The following is a 17,760-nucleotide window of genomic DNA, read 5'->3' as shown; positions in this document are numbered from 1 at the left end:
CTAAGGGTACACCACCTCCAGTGTGTCTAATCATTGCACTCTTCAGACCATCTGCTGGGAGCACTGACGGACTGACGCACAGGTTACACATATAAGGATCTCATTGAGAGAATTAGGGGAAGAACATGAAACCATTCCATGTGCATAGCTCTGTATCTCCTTTACAACTAAAAACTCCTAACTAGCCACCGGAACCCCCTCCTTTCTCTACTGATACACCCGGTGCATGGTGCCACACAATCCCTAGGCATTCCTGTTTGACATCAAGCCCGTTGTTGAGTCTGCTTGCTTGAACCATCTTGGCTGTTTGGCACATCATGCTATCTGATGCCTCAGCCCACTTAGGATCTTGCACATCACTTACCTAGATCCAGGGACGTCATTTCACCAAAATGCCAGGGGTAGCGAAGTGTCACCACACGACCCTTGACCCCCTGATGACATCACATGATGTGATGTCATTTGACCACACACCGAAGTGATATCGCGGGAAGCGATGGAACACGACCTTTCACCCATTGACAAAACAGGAAGTGGCATCACATAGCATTCTACACTCCGAAAAATATGGTTACGATATCACTATAATGTGATGTACATTTCATACAAGAATGGATCACCATATGTATCATTAAGATCAGTGTGTATGGGCCCATATTACCAAATTACTGTGAATGCAAGCAGATGTCCATGACCAAATGGTAATGTTTTATTATATAGCACTTACGCTGAAGCGCTTTATATAGAAAAAATATACACCCAATATCACCCAACCTATGGGACCTCCGAAGGATGAAAGGTTTAGTTGAGGCGTTTAAGAACAGACTAAATCAGTGACTCACCCCCTGAAGTGTGCCTGAAATAAATCTTTGAGTCTAGCAATTATTGTATAGAATTCCAGAAAGACACATTATTTGGTGGCACAGCCTAGGAGCTTGCATTACAGAAAGAAAAAAAAATGTTTAAAAAAAAATTGTTCTTAATTTTTTTTTTTTTTTAGAGGTCGCACGGGAGACCTCAGAGGTCGCAGTTGCGACCTCTGGCATCCCCTAAATGACATCCCTGTCTAGATTGCGCTTGTATGTCACATTCTTAAGGCGCCACTACATTCTCTGGTGAACCGATTATTAATTCCCTCAGCTGGTGAAGAGGATGGATTTTAGTGTCTGTCTGGATCAAAAAGTGGGGATCTGAATTGGAAAAGAGGAGGATGCTGGCAGAGCCAGAGGTCTGTTGTAATATAGTGTGTGATTTTGTTGCAGACCGTGGTTGACGGTGTGTGGCTGGTATACAGTTGTAAACTAGGAAAATGAATGTGAATGTTTTGGGGCTCTTTTCAGAGAGACTGTGCAGTCTTTCAATAACAAGGGCTAGTGGTTTTTTTTCAGTTGTGGCTCCATTTTGTACCATTTGCATTCAGTTAGGCTAGGATTCTGAGGGCTCTATGTTCTTTCATCGACAGTCATTTTTACGACTGCCTTTTTTTACGAGTACACAATTATGAAAAAGGTCATCGATTTTGTTATTCCTGACACAGCAATCCATTATCTGAACAAAATTTTCGATGACCTTTTTCGTAATTCTGTACTCGTAAAAAAGGCAGTCGTAAAAATGACCAAACGACGGTATACCATTCTGTGTGGCTTGTGTAGAAAGAATGAGCTTAATCGAGGCTGGCATTGACCTCTAAGCCCATCCCAACTGTGCTTTTCAGTTGTTAAAGTTGAATAGAGCTTTCTTTTCCTCCACATATTTAGGCGACTGTCAATGTAAACGTCTACATTCTTGGTGGGGACGGCAGGTGTTTCTCGCACGAGGACAAAGTAGAGGGTTTGTTGGTTAGTCTCAAGACCCAGCAAAAGGAACTCTGAGATCTGCGTTCCTCGAGGGCATCGCGCCTTTGTGCAGTTTGATTAAAGCAACAAGCAACCCCTAGGTAATGGGCACCTGCCGGGCTTAGTAGTGGCCCTCGCTTTGCACAAGGCGTTTGCTTGTGCTGTATGCCGTTAACGGCCAGTACAGTCGCCCAACATAAGTGTTCCCTAAATAAATGATGAATCAGAAGATGGCAATGTAGACTCGCAGATTTATGCCTTCTATTTTAGACATTATCATAAAGAGTGACATTATAGGGTAAAATAGTAAGGGCATCCTTGAACACAAACACTTCACGAAAAAGGAAGGATTGTTATTCATTTTTCACGACTGGCCTATGCCTCTCTGGCGAATTATCTTGGAAGTTAATATTCTGGTCTAGCCCACTTTTTCCGACCTACAGTTTCGCCAAATGCATTTTTGCCAACTTCTTTTCCACTTTTGTTGCCGCAAATGCGGATGGTAAGTTGGCATACGGTATATGTGGAGCTGGGGGTTGGGGTAGCAAGGGGACATGCTGAGGTTTCCCCCTGCATTTTGTGTTTTAAAAAAGTGGAAAAGTCATTAAAATGAATTCAGCAAAACAGTAGGTCGGTAAAGGAACTTGGGCAATTTTTCCAAAGTGACCAAGACACCTTAGCAGACCACATAGAGGGTGTCTGTTGTTCATCCATGACTCAAGAGACTCTGATGACCTGAAATTACTTGGTCTTTCAGTTTCATGTGACATGGTTGTCCTATTCATGGTAAGGCAACACCATTTTTCTCCTCCGCTATCCAACTCTGCAAGCCTTCTCGGAATGTCTGCTTGCGCTCTGCCTCCTCGACTCCCCTTGTGGCACCTCGCCCTCCCTGTGCTTCCTCTCTCCTCAGAACTTTCTTTCTTCGTGCTCCACTTGCCTGGAAATCTCTTCCCGCAGTCTACCAGGATTTGTTCAAAACCAAACTAAAAGTCTACCTCCTCACCTCAGTTACCCTCGTAACCTACCTCTCATATAACACTTTTCCTTCGCCTCTCCTTGCCTCTATCTCTCACTTTCTCTACTTCGACTCTAGCACTTCATCCAACATGGTCTTATCCGTAACACCGCTGGCTGTACCAGCTACCTGCACTTACAAATGTCTAATGTTACTTGTCCTTAATCTATGGATGTCCGCCCATGTATCGTCCCCGGTGACTATTCCATTTACTTCCCTCAACAACCTGGTCAGAATGCCACTTGAACTCACCCCATTTTAAGAAGCTCATTGCTTCCCATCAGATCGAATTTCTTGTCTACTTAACATTCTTTAATGATCAAAAGAGCATTGTTCCTCGATGAATATAAATAAATTAAAGAAAATGTCAAGTGCAGCCACAAAAAACCCATGCTGCCCTCCAATACCAGTTAATACCTCAAATGCATGTAACCCCATGGAAGGCACAGCCTGACAAGTCAATGTGTTACCAGCCTTTGCCACATGGAGCTTCAAATACCCAAAGCAAAGTTAATATCTTGTATGCTTTGAACAGTCGCTATATGTAATGTAGATCCTTACATGTGCATATGCCAAGTGCAGCATAAACTGCCCCTGTAATTCCTTATAATGTGTGTAAATGCCTCCTGTGCAGAAACTACTTCTCATATACATATGCAGCTTCACATGGGCAGATGCTGCCATCATACAGTAAGGTCAATGCAACCTCCAACATGTCTGTCATGCCTTCTAAGGCCTTGTATAGCCACCACATGTAATGTGCAGCTTTACATGTCCAGGTGCTGCTATACTGTGCAAAGTTCAGCTTCAAATGCCCAATTGGCACTGGGGGACAGGGTATCCAACCAATTGGGTTCTCGGATCACGGGCTGACTCCCACAATCCAAGCCCATGTTCCGAGCAGTTTGAAGGCTGCTTCCCTTCCCTGCCATCTCCACTCCCACCCTCCCCTCCAGTCACACTTTCATCCTCTCCCCGTCCCCCCACCCAATCACCTTATTCTTTTGCCGGCGACACAACCACTGCAACCACTCCGTCCTGGGCCACCATGGAAATGGAAGAGGGGCTCCAAATGGAGCCCTTCCTTCCATCTCCATGGCAGCCATCTTAAGTCAGCATTTTGTTTGAATGACTGGGACCCTGCGAGACGTCCCGTTCATTCAAACAAAATACTTGGGTATCAGCACCCTAGTTTTCCTTATTTGAGAGCCGGGGTGCTAATGGCAATAACACCCAATCCGGCCTGCTGGATTGGGTGGTAACCGCACCGGGGCCCAAGGTTAAGGCTCTTGCTGCGCTCGGGCCTATTACTGCCAGATCAGTATTATTGCGATGGTAACACTATCAAATCATAGTTAATTTTTTATATGCATGGTATTGAAACCATATGTTGATGTTCAGCTTCAATAGTGTACGTGTGACCCTCTGCTCTGCCCTGCCCCCCTCCATCCCCTTGTTCCACACCTACCTTGCTCGCCACTTATACATGTAGCACCTCATCTCTGGGGGCATCTGCACAGCCTTCCGCCCTTCTGCTAGTCTTGCTGGTGACGCCCTCACAGATCCTTCTACCAGGCTCTGTGGACACCACACAGCCACCTCCTTGTTTTTTAAGCCTGCACCTCTTCTTGCATGCACTGCTTCATGAAGTTTCTGATGCAATGAATGAAGGAAGATGACGTCCCTCCCACCATTTCCCACCCCAGTCCTCAGCAGCCTTTAGGAAGCCTTTGCAGGGCTAGAATCAGGACAAGGATGCAGCGACTGAAAAAAAGTAGGCAATCCCCAAGTTTTCTTTCAGTACCTCCTGCTGCCCCTGTGATCTCTGAAGCGCAGGTTGTAAAGGCAGTGCACACTGCCCTACCGACCCGCGATCACAAAACCTATTGTATAAAATTGAGACTGGTTCTACTGGACACAGTGTATGGTCAAAAGCTTAATTGTAAAGGATCTCGCAATTCAGCATCCCTCCTCAGAACCTGGGAAGGAAGGATAGCTGAGGGGCAGCGCGTTTGTCTTGGAAGCAAGAGAAAGCAGCGGTTCACGCGCTTTCAAACCACTCGCTGGAATGAAGCACGTTATAAAAGAACAATTATATAATTATGGTGGAAGATACTCGATCAGATCCTTGACAATAAATTCCCTTTAATTGTCCATTGATATTTGGCCAAGGTCTTGAAAGCATCTTCAGGAAGAGAGCGACAACTACGGTATCTTCATCTATGGATTCGTCTATAGTTACATGCACTGAACCGGAGCACATTGAGAGGTATACCATACTATACAAAATACATACACACACACACACCCCTACACTTTAAGGTATTCAGCTGATGAGTTTTCAACACAAAAGGTGTGGTTGTGCCAGGTTCTTGATGCTTTAATGCTATTCATGTACTATTCCAAGATGGCTCCCATCTTAAGTGCAGCTGAGGGTAGCAGCCAATGTAACCCTTAGCACTATCCTCCGTAGGATCTCGGGCTGGTGCCGCCATGTGGCACAATGGCAGGACCTGGTGGGCAAAATTTGCTTCACCAATATTGTAAGTATCGATGGTAAATGCGCCGAAGGCAGAAAGTGTGTGCCTGTTCAAGGGAAGATGATTAAGAAAAAAAACACAGCAACTGAATTAGTATTCATAAGAAGCGCATGCTTATACAAGGCTCTAACATTTAACATTGGGGCAAACATATAAAAGAATAATAAAAACACATTTATGGTCAGATGTATTCCTCATTACAATGTCATGAAATCACTAACTGAGCAGAAATCACTTCTTGCGCGATGAGACGTTTATCACATAATGAGTGTTCAACCACTTTACTTTTTACCAAAATTTATTTGATTATATTTCAATGTGAAAATCCAAACGTACAGTGTTTTTAAATTGATTTAAAAATGAAGCAGTCATTAAATGTTACTTGCCACGACATGTTAAGATCCATGGCAGAGGAGCGTCCTCAGGTTGGCGGCCAAGCATTAAATAGAATGAGCTACTTAAATGCATTAAATCTCGTGTGTCTCCTTACAACGGCCATGTTTAAAACATTTTTTTTTAAAAAGAATGCTGTGAAATTTTCTTTTATTCCCAGTAACCGCAGTATGCGCGCTTCCAATTAATTCAGTGCAAGGTATAATGGTAGCAGGGTACATATTCTTAGCACCAGTCTGTTGATTCAGAGAATAACAACCAAAAATCTAAATTTGCAGATAAAAATGACATCAACATAGAACATCCCTACAGGGTGCAGTATTTTGGCTGTGAGGGTTAACGGAAAATGCATTAATTCATAAGCATAGCAATTTATGGAAGCATACAGCTTGCAGCAGAAAAGAAGTTGCACTATACAGGAGGATCCAAGAGATGACATCCTGATCGCTCAGCTGATTGAAAATCTATCCAGCGGCCTTAATGTGTGCAGGGAAGTGTCTGGCCTGTCCTGCGCAAGCTCTACAGTGGCTCTCAAGCATATAGATGGCAGAGGGCAAGAGAGACTCGCGCATAATGGGCACGGCGGTGCTTCTTCATCCAGGTGAGGGATAACGTCCTCTATTGGGACTTGCCCTCCTCGCTCAATTTGCAGGTGATCACTTATGCATGAGCCGCGGTCTGCATTTGGTGGTTGGAAATATTCACGCGCAAGTGCCCTTTGGCAGTGTCCTCCTCCTGGTGGGATTTTGCGTAGGATGCCGGCCTGACACTTTTTGCACCTGGCCTGCTGCAAAGGCTGCGTGCGCGTCAGCGCCTCGGGAATATTAATTACAGGTAATTGGCTTGCAAACCCATTAAGTTCGATTTGAAATGGTCTGTGGAACACCACTGGCTGATTAAACAGTTCCCCTGTGAAGTGATCTGTGTACTAGGTTAAGAGTCTGTTGTTATTATTATTATTAATTTCTTATTACGTGGAACACGCCGGTGTCCAGACATTTGGTCGACCTAAAACTGGTCGAATGACATTTGGTCGACGCAATTTGGTCGAAAACCAAATGGTCTAATTTTTTTTTTTAATTATATATTTATTTTTCGGGTTTTAGTTTTTTACAAAAATGGGTTTTTAGAAAAAAAAGGTGAAAATAAAAAAAAAAAAAATTCGACCATTTGGTTTTCGACCAAATTGGTTCGACCATTTGTCTGGTCGACCAATTTTTTTCGACCAAATGTCTGGTAACCGAACACGCCCGTAGGCCTCGGTGCGCACATAAAAGACAAACAGTGGTGTTTTGAACCACTTATTGCATTTAGCCTTCATTTCTAGTTTCTCTCTTATGCTTTGTGAGCAGTCTAACTCCCACCCCCCACTTCAGGACCCTTAATTTATCACACCACCAATTCGACCGATGGCACCCTCCTGCATCTCTTACTAATGTATGCCTTGCGCTTTCTTATTAGTCTGTTTTTTATATGATCCCCTGAACCCAATCTATCATGTCCTCCTGCTCTGTCAAAGCCATTTTTATAATAAAGCTGGTATAACATGGAAAGGTTATGCCTAGTAGACTTTGCCATTTTATGAGCCCGATTTTCCCACCATCAACACCCACCAGTGACTGGCCACTGTATCCCTCTTATCCATATCCACACTTCTCTCCTTGCCACGCATTAGACCTTTCTTCTACATCTTCGCGCTCTTGCGTATTCCCCAATGTGAAATGTTAAAATCCTTTCTCCACCGAGAACGATGACCCTTCAACCTGCACCTGCGACGGGTTCCTCAGCCACACGCATTGTTCCATGGACCGTTGGTTAGGTCTAATTCGCCTAATGGTCCCCTAGCAAGCACCACCTACTTGGTTGAATGCTTGGAAACTTGGACACCTCCCCCTCCGGACCTCCATGCATTCCAGCTGAGCATGGGCACCTCACCTGGTTCGAGCTGTACCCACATTCCTTCCATCGCCTTTTATACAGCATACACCATCAGTCTATCTTTTTTTAAAGCTATTATCTGAGCATTGTGTAATAACGAGACCTCCGCAGGTAAGTTATTTAAGTATTTATTCTTCAAACCCGAACACCGTACATCATCTCTTCCCTGCTCCTTCCTTTCCAAAACCAACCGCCACCCCCCGAACATGAACCCATCAACATTCCACTTCTAGAACCTTAGACAAGGGCTCGTGGAAGCACGAGCAACTACTACACATCTCCCCCTGTAAACCTCATAAATGAAGATTCATTAAATATGAACATAGGTAAGGCATAGGATGGACAGGAGGAATCATTAATATGCAATAAGAGACATATATATATGGAATATTGATAATTAATTACAGTCCAAGCATTAATCATCTGCAAATTCTAAAACAAAATCCTTGTATTTCGCTGGAATATTCTTTATTCGGTTCGGGCGATTATTCACCTTGTTGGAGGATTCCGCAAGGGCAGAGTCTCCACACAGTCCCCTTCCGTGTGGAACTAAACCTGCATTATCTGATGCAAGCACTGAAGACTCCTCTGCAACCCTTGTTTCCACACCAGACACACCAAAAGCACCTTTATCAGAATCACACTCAGAATATACATCCTCCCCCTTTGCACAATGTGCTCCCTCTAATGGCGCAACATCATCACTTTCCGAGGCAGACACCTGCATACTTCCATGCCCCACCCGAGTAGCCTGCCCATGAACTGCCACAGCCTTATCTCTCTGTAGGGGAACCACCTCCTCAGACGCACATTCTGGATCAATTCCTACTGTATCACCACCTCCCTCACAACACGGGTCCTTAGTTTCCGCCAGCTTTCCCTTAACAAGGACCACCCTCCTCAAACTCCATCTGGTACCATCTTGCAATTTAACGTATCCATGACCTACTTTGGTCACAACACATGGCTTCATAAATTTGGACAAACCCTTGGCTACAAATCTTGGATTTTTCACCACTACAAGATCACCAATTTGTACACGCAGGGGTTTCTTTTTTTTAAGCTGAGATTCCCAAAAACGGGATTGTTTAACACGCACTTTGTCAAGAACTTCCTGCATGTTGATGCAACTTTGTACACCACCCCCAAGAGCGGCCACCCTGAGTTTAGATCCCGGTTTTCTACCTCTCATTAGTTCAAATGGAGACACTCCAGTAAAGGATGAAGGGGTAACACTGTAGGCTTTTAGAGCTTCAGTCACCACACTGCACCACGGCAGACCATTTGCGATGGCCAACTGAACTGCCCCTTTCACAAACCGGTTCATCCGTTCAACTAATCCATTGGCCTCTGGATTGTACAAAGCCACTTTATGGTGACAAATTCCTAGTTTGGAGAAGAACTCTTGCATGGCGACTGATACAAATTGGGGACCATTATCGGAGACTACTCCAGCAGGAACCCCCTCCCTGTCAAACACTGCGGACAAGAAGTCAATCACCTTTTCAGTGGTGACCGAGGACAAAGCCGTGGCCTCCACCCACCTAGATGTATAGTCAACTAACACCACAAAATATCTTAAACCTCCACCCAACGTGTCCATGGGACCCATAATGTCTACGGCCACTTTTGACCACACGTCTTGCGGCACTTCCACAGGCTGTACGGGTTGGGGCGACGTTGTCCTACTTTTATCACTGACTGAACAAGCCATACAATCCTTAACTACCTTCTCAACTTCCTCATCCATCTTGGGCCACCAATACCCTTCTCTCAGCCTTCTTTTCGTCATAGATCTCCCGATATGCCCTTCATGAGCCAACTCCACCAACTTGGCCTTAAGAGATTCAGGTGGTATTAACCTGGTACCCCTGGCAATGCCCCACGGACCCTCAGACATCTCTGTCCATACTTGTCCGAACGACTTGTCCAATTCATCCTTGCCAGCACCGGTAGCAAGAGCTGCCTTGATGTTGTTCAACACAGGGTCCATCGCACACTCTCTACCCCATTCCTGCTCATTGACTGCCGGAAACACCTTGGCCACCAACACATATTCATCACTCATCACAGCCTGTTTTGAGTTTTCTGCACTTACATCATGGCGGGGAAAACGAGATAGACCATCTGCAACCATATTTTTAGTGCCAGGTAAATACTCCACCTTAAAATTATACTCACTCATGTCTGCCATCCAGCGCATCACTCTAGACGATGCCTGGAACAAACCCTTAGATGTCAAAACATGCACTAGGGGTTTATGATCGGTGCGTAATGTGTATTCTACTCCCCACAAGAATGTTCTAAAATGTTTGGATGCCCAGATAGCTGCGAAGGCCTCCCTCTCTATGACAGCATATCTACGTTCTGCTTCACTAAGAACCCTAGACGCAAAAGCAATGGGGCGGTACGATCCATCAAAACACTGTTCAAGAACTGCCCCTACACCATACTCACTAGCATCCACTGTCAAAACCGTCTTCCTAGATGGAGAAAAGGAAGCTAACGATGGAGCCTGGTCCACTTGAGCCTTCAAGCCTTCAAATTCTAGTTGGCATGACTCTGACCACTCAAAACGTACGCCCTTTTTGAGCAACGCTCTCATGGCCACTGTTTTGTCGGAGTACGTGGGAATAAACCTACTATAATATTCAGCCAATCCCAAAAACGACCGTAATTGGTCTTTACTGGTGGGTGGAGATACTTCACATAACGCCTTCACCAACTCAGCCTTGGGATGTATCCCCTTGGCATCCAGCGTGTGTCCTAAATAAGTCACACTCTCCACCCCTATCTTACACTTACTCAATTTGACCGTCAAACCACTCTTCTCCAAAATGCCCAAAACTCGTAGAATCCTCTCATTGTGTTCCTCACGTGACCTGCCCCACACCAAGATATCGTCCTGGAAATATTCCACACCATCCACTCCGCAAAACAACTTTTGCATCACCCGCTGGAAAACAGCGGAGGCGGATGCCAAACCAAATGGCATACGCCGGAAACGGAAAGCTCAAAATGGCATAATGAACGATGTAAGAGGTCGTGATTCTATGTGCAAATCCACCTGGTGATAGGCAGATGACAAATCTAAGGTGGAGAAACAAGATGCCCCTCCCACAAGTGAAAGCATTTCCTGTATATTCGGTAAGGGATGCCTGTCTATCCAGATTCTTGAATTTAAATCTCTTAGATCAACACACATCCTCATACCACCATCGGATTTACGTGCCAATACAACCGGGGCTAACCACTCTGATGATTCTACCTCCTCTATTACACCTGCTTCCATCAGCTTTTTAAGTTCTGTCTGGAGACCTTCACGTGCCATGATGGGTACACGCCTAACTCTGTGCACAACGGGAACAGCACTCCTCTTGAGCACGATCTTGTGTGAGAAACCCCGCAACTTGCCCAGGACGGAGGAGAAAACTGACGGAAATTTCTTTTGGAGATTATCGGCTGTCAACACACTTCCTTCACTCAAACTACCTTCTCTTCCCTTGCTCACGCACAAAACCGGGACAGCTTTGCCAGGGCGAATCTCCATCTCCAGGGCAGCCTGCTCCTCCCACCCAATAACCGGATCACCCTTACAAGCTACATACAGTTTTCCTCTGGTTTTTCGGCCATGAAATTCAATTTCAACCCACTCATATCCCAATACTTTAATTGGAACACGGCCATACGCACAAGGATTAATATCAGATGGAATAAGACTAGACACCTCCTTATGGAACTTAGATTTGTACATCTCAGGAGAAATCATAGTGTATGGAGAACCCGTGTCAACCAACACATTGAGGGGAACTCCATTCACATTAAGAGTAGCCCACGCACTTTTTTTCGACGGTCCCACACTCAACAGTGCACCTTCTTTTGGAAGCACCTCCTCCATAACAGATGGACTAACATATCCTACAACCGTTACATTACTATCGTCTTCTTCAGGGTCCACCATCCGCACCACTTCCTTCTGTGGAATAGCCTTACACATGCGGGCAAAATGTCCTCTTCCCTTGCATTTTCTGCACACAACGGCAGAAGCAGGACACTCCCTAGCACCAGCAACATGACCCCTCCAACCACATTTCTTGCAGAATTCTCTGCTATTTGGCGTGACTCTTTGATCCTTGTCCCTGGCTCGATTTTCTTCATTCTTGCGTGGCTGAACCATGTGTACAATGTCCGCCTTTTCCGTCACTTCTTTGACACTCTTCCTTGACTCCTCCAGGGCACGGGCTATTTCTATTACTTTCTCCAACAGAGGATCCTTCTCTGTCCATAACCTCTCCCTAACTTTTGAGTCACTAGTTCTCATGATCTGGTCACGAATGTATTCTTCTGCCATGCCCATGAACTTACACGTAGAAATGAGGGTGCGCAGTGCCGTCACATATGAATCAATGTTCTCGCCAGGACCTTGTGCCCTTGAAAAGAAATGATACCTCTCAAGCACAATGTTAGCTCTTTTGCCAAAACGTGTCTCAAGCTTTTTAAGAGCAGTCTCAAATGTCAAAATCACTGCCTGCCCCCCTTCACCATCTCCTTCTCCTGAAGACAAAGCCAAAACATCCTGGCCCGGAAGGTGCCTGAACACCCTCAAACCCTCCGTACCAAGGCAATTGAGTAGGGTCGCTTCCTTGTCATCATCACACATTCTGGAACCACCTGACGCTCTGAGGTATACCTTAAAAGTGTCCACCCAAAGCTCCCATGCAATGGGGGGCTCCCCCGGATTGGGGAGAAAGGCTGGGGGAGGACGGGCATTGCTGTGCTGCATGGTCACAAAGCCAATGACAGGGGTCAATGCTATGAAACTAGTGAAAATCTCTGCGCACTTCCGTGAATAATAAGGTGCTATAACGTACACCTTGTCCCAAAAGGCAGACTATTAAGATAAATACTCCACACCAAACCCCTTTTTTTGCAGAAAATAAGTGGTATGGGTTGCACAATACTGTTACACAGGCAGGCTCTAGTCACTTCCCTCCTCTTGAAAAATATGGTATCAAGAATTTGCAGTTCCTTTAATGTCCGCACACAAAGAGTTAACCTCCTCTCCTTGCAGTTCAGGTATTGCAGCCACACCCCTTATGAACAGGAAGCCTTCCGCTACTTTGTCATGTAGTGGGCGGAGTCAAACAGCAAGACATCTGAGTACTCTCAGCGCCTTCACGCTATGAAGAGCGCCGGGCTGTGCCCCCTCCCAGGGTCCACCTCTCACCTATACTGCTCCTCAGTCCCCTTTATCCACTGCACGGCGTCGACCTCACCCTCACTCAAGCCGCGCTCGACCTCCTCCGGGAGCGCGGCTCGGCAGGATCTTCTACGTCGTGACAGCGGCCGCTCAGCCGCAAGCACGGCTGCACTCCTTGCCGTGCGCCACGCTCGACCTCCTCCGGGAGCGCGGCTCGGCCGGCCGCTGAAAGCAAGGTAGCGCTGGCCAGCTGACACGTATCACGTCGGAGGCCGCGCTCGACCACGTCCGGGAGCGCAGCCCGGAAACCCAGCTGAGGCACCAGATGATGTACGGCGGGCAAGGCGCGTGGGTCAGGTTTGAAGATCCTCGTCGCTAGTGTAATAACGAGACCTCCGCAGGTAAGTTATTTAAGTATTTATTCTTCAAACCCGAACACCGTACATCATCTCTTCCCTGCTCCTTCCTTTCCAAAACCAACCGCCACCCCCCGAACATGAACACATCAACATTCCACTTCTAGAACCTTAGACAAGGGCTCGCGGAAGCACGAGCAACTACTACACATTGCAATATTGTATATGTATGACTGCATAATGTTATATATTCACCATATTAACACAAATGTGACTTTTCTAGGAGCAACCTACAATCCTCTGCAAGTCCTTTGGATGGTGCACTGCTGTATGCGTTCTAGGTGACAGGCTTTCTATTGACTATGAGGTCATGAGGTGTCCTGTTCAACACTCCGAGGCCCCCTAAGATATGTGTAAATACCCACTTTTTTTCTATGCCCAATCTGCTCTTCCTTTCATTCCTGATATTCACGTAACTTCATCGACCCATCCCCTTTCTTTCATTTCCTATTGGCATCTGTCCTAGTAATACTTTGAAGGTCGTCCTTGGCCCTGAATTGAAAATTGGTTCTAGTAGCTCTCTGACAGTGTCTAGCTTCTTCTCTCTGCTTCCTCAGCGACTCCCTCTCCCTCTCTGCTTCCTCAGCGACTCCCTCTCTGCTTCCTCAGCGACTCCCTCCCTCTCTGCTTCCTCAGCGACTCCCTCTCCCTCTCTGCCTCCTCAGCGACTCCCTCTCCCTGGTTCTATCACAGGATTATGGTGGCAACAACAAGGTTGTCTTTGGCACTGCTCCTACTGCATCTCTCGTGGTCCTCTGTCACCCCGTCACCTGCAATTAATTGTCATGGCTATTTCTGGCTCATCACAAGCTAGATAGTCCGTGCTGTCCCTGTAATCTCGCTGTCAAATACAATATATATTTTATTTTGCCCAAGATAGTCTCAGTATGGGCAAGTAAATGGACATGGTATATGTAGTTGACTGTATTGCTCTTATACATCGGATCCAGCCTCTGGGTATGTGGGCAGGAGGCAGTTTGCAGGGTAATCTGAAGCGTGTTGTCTTACTATACTGAAGGGTGATGTCAAACTTTCTCCATAGACCATTTTCCACCTGCTGCTGCACCAACCCTCCCTCTCCCCACGTTTACCTGTGCCTGTGTAAAAAAAAAAAAAAGCACCAGGAACTTTTATGGCGTTGACAAGCTATATGTGTATCTCTTGAGCCACATGGAAGGCTTCTCGACATTCGCACTGTGTGAGGAAGTGGCGGTGAAAACCAAGGGAGCGCAGTTTGCGGTACGCAGGGCATGAAGGAGTTCATCAGGGTGGACGCGACGGTTACGGGAGTAAAGGACTGTCCGGTGTGAGCAGGGGTGTGGATGCGGAGAGAGGCAGAGCTAGGTTAATGAATTGGCTCTGTCTTTTTCCTTAAAAAGGAGGAAGAGGTCCGCCAGGAGGAGAAGGTCGTGCCACGAGGAACGAAGGAGGCTGCAGGTCACGGGCCGGAACAGGCGTTAGTCTGGGCGTATTAGCCACCTGGGAAAACGGTATCGGAAGGCCGATGTGAACGGACGCGGAGGCGACAGCGGAAGATCTGGTGCCACGCAGAACGCCACACACGAGGGAGCAGGTGAGCCTGCCGAAGATTGCAGTGAATGTTGGAAGGTCCGGTGCCCATCCCACGCAGAACGCCACACACGAGGGAGCAGGTGAGCCTGCCGAAGATTGCAGTGAATGTTGGAAGGTCCGGTGCCCATCCCACGTGGAACACTGCCCACGAGGGAGCAGGTGAGCCTGCCGAAGATTGCAGTGAAGGTTGGGAGGTCCGGGGCCAGTGCCATGCGGAACGCCGCCAACGAGGGACCAGGTGAGCCTGCCGAAGAGTAAAGGGGTCGGGGCAGAGAGACGGGTGAACTCTTAAGTGGAATGCTGCTGACGCAGGATTTGTTCATAACAAGTACAGTCTGAGCCAGAACTTTACAAGCATTGGACCACCCTAGGAGAACTGAGACACCGGGCAGGGGTGAGGTAACCACTGCCCTACTACCATAATGTTGGACTACTTAGACATAACCGTTAAGAGATAAAATATTGTGTACAATTTACCTTGAGTCTCCGTGTGCTGTGTAACAAAACCCCAGTTGTGACACTGACCTCAGATGGTGGTGATGTGCAAAGAGAAAGACCAGGCTCCTCTCTTCTTTCCTCTATCAGAACTGCTCGGGAGTTTATGGGCCTCCATTTCCCGTGGCACTTCCCTGATAATTATTAACCAGTCAGAGGATAATCTGTGTGGGGTTATCATGCAGAGTCGCTGGCCCCTTACTGGCTACTAGGCCTTGACCACACAATCTAATGCACATGGGTCAATTATACATTCTCTTCTAACTTCCATCCAGAACTAACCCAGACTGACAAAAATAAAACCCCATTTAGAAAGGAGGGCGAGAACGAAAGAAGAAACCCAGGACTAGAGAACGTTATAAAAATGAAAAATGATAACTCACTTTTACCCTGTTTCTAGGTTGTTTAAAGGCTCTGCACGGCTGCCATTTTAAAATGATAGCCCTTCCTCTGCCATAACCGATTCTTAGTGTTCGCATTTAACGCATTTTATTAAATCAAATCGAAGCATCATGACTAGGAGTTAGAGTATTTTTGAGGTGCGTTCGGAGAGGAACACTCTGTGGCTTTTTACAGAATGCCGCCATTTCTTCTGAAATACCGCCATGATTGTTTATTTGTTACCACGACTTGTTGTGGTAGTAAATCTGCCCAGTTATGTGCGGTGGGGTGGCAGGGCGAGTCTTCATTTTGGCATCCCAGAGGACTCCATTGGGTGTTTGATGCGGTACCCTTCAGCCCAGTGCTGAAGGATTTTTCCTTCTTATAAGTCAGTGCAGCAAATGTGGCGGTTATTCCATTCGTACCTTTATTTTTTACACTACTCTTTCTTTCCATAATAATTGCTTGATATCTTGATTTATTTATTGCTTAGTTAATCAATTAATCCGAACCTGAGTTGCTCTGAGTTGTCTTGGTTCCAAGACAAACGTGTTACCCTTTCGCTATCCCCCCTCCCTTTCCACATCTCTTTCCTTCCCATGATATATTTCAGCCTAATGTTTTGGTCGGTCCAGAAATTGGCCCACGTGAAGAGATTTCATTGTGTCAAGGTCCAACATCCACTGTGTACGTTTAATGAATGATGGACACTGCCAAATATTGTAGAGGGGGATTTATTTGAATGTAAGGCGTTCTAAAAGGTACCTTAGAAGCATGAATTTTCAAGATTCTTACTTGCATGATTTTATAGTGGAAAATGTTCATATTTGTTTAATCCAGCAATGAAGGCAGATCGAAAGCGGTTAAAAGCAGAGAAGACGGAACTGGTCAGCCAAATGCAGCAACTATACGCCACACTGGAAAGTCGAGAGGAGCAGCTGCGCGACTTCATCAGGAATTATGAACAACACAGAAAAGTAAGTTTATCAGACTCTTCCTTGAAATCGAAAGGTGCTCACCAGGTAGGGCGATGTCGCGGGGTGGGGGCGCACTGAATTCTTGAGCAGGTTTGGAATTCATGCATTGGGGTGTGATTGATGACTTGTTGGTGCTGCATTAAGAACTACCTTCCAGATTCGGCCTTGTGCCAATATGAAAAGATTCCTGGGGAGGGAAGTGGTGTGAGAGGAACATTTACAATCTTTCCAGGCCAGCGTGCTCGCAGAACATCGAGAATTGGCCAGGTAAGAACGTTCTGAGGCTGAGCCAGTGGTTTGGCGAGGAGAATCTTAAGTCCGGCCTAGGCAATGTTATGGTCGGGAGATGAGCGGGCCGAGAGAGCGAGTAGAGAGGCACCGCGTCGGAAGTGTACTTGCTTGCATACTCAAATATCTACTGAATCAGCTATCGCAAATGTGATTGGTCTGTACCTTTGATGCCCATGCGTCCTTTCAGCTGATGTATTGCATTTTGATGATTAGGCTGCAAAATTGCTGTGCCTATAATACAGCTCATTAAGCTTTTACTGTTATGACTCTGGCTTGAAAGTGATTGTGGATTGAAGTGAGATGAAATATTATATAGTGCTTATAGTAATAGTTCTACTGTAGTTAATAGAAATGTGATAAATATAATGGGGATTGAGATTAATGGCACCCAGACGTTCGCTATCGGCTCAAAGTTGCTAGTGCGCCGTACCAACGCTGATCGTTCATGCTAGTTAGGTGGACTAAGGCATGTGAATAGGGTTGGTTCAGAAGGCGTGCCTGAAACTTTGCAGTTAACCTTGTACGGAGGTAGGTGGTCTGTGATCATTAAGTAACGGATATGGAGGAAAATACAGAGGCTGGTCAAACTCATGAAAACTCGCATGGCAAGGATCATTCAATTTCCAGAAGCATTGGGTTTTAAGAGAATGGTCTCTTAAATGATGGATGCCATTTAGGCATATGATTGGACAACTGAAGGAGAT

The 17,760-nt window shown here is 46.1% G+C and overlaps 1 protein-coding gene across 6 annotated transcripts in view; it reads left to right on the top strand.

Moving 5' to 3' along the window:
• Window positions 1-17,760, top strand: part of KAZN (kazrin, periplakin interacting protein) — a 1,355,161-nt gene that overhangs the window by 934,936 nt on the left and 402,465 nt on the right. For all 6 annotated transcript variants that reach the window (XM_069610894.1, XM_069610896.1, XM_069610895.1 and 3 more), the window contains one exon: window positions 16,629-16,765. In XM_069610894.1, the coding sequence (XP_069466995.1) occupies window positions 16,629-16,765 (137 nt within the window). The remainder of the gene's footprint in view (window positions 1-16,628; window positions 16,766-17,760) is intronic.

Source organism: Ambystoma mexicanum, chromosome 8 (assembly GCF_040938575.1).
Source record: "Ambystoma mexicanum isolate Mex_15411 chromosome 8, UKY_AmexF1_1, whole genome shotgun sequence".
NCBI lineage: Eukaryota > Metazoa > Chordata > Amphibia > Caudata > Ambystomatidae > Ambystoma > Ambystoma mexicanum.
This window is presented reverse-complemented; position numbering and strand designations above follow the sequence as displayed.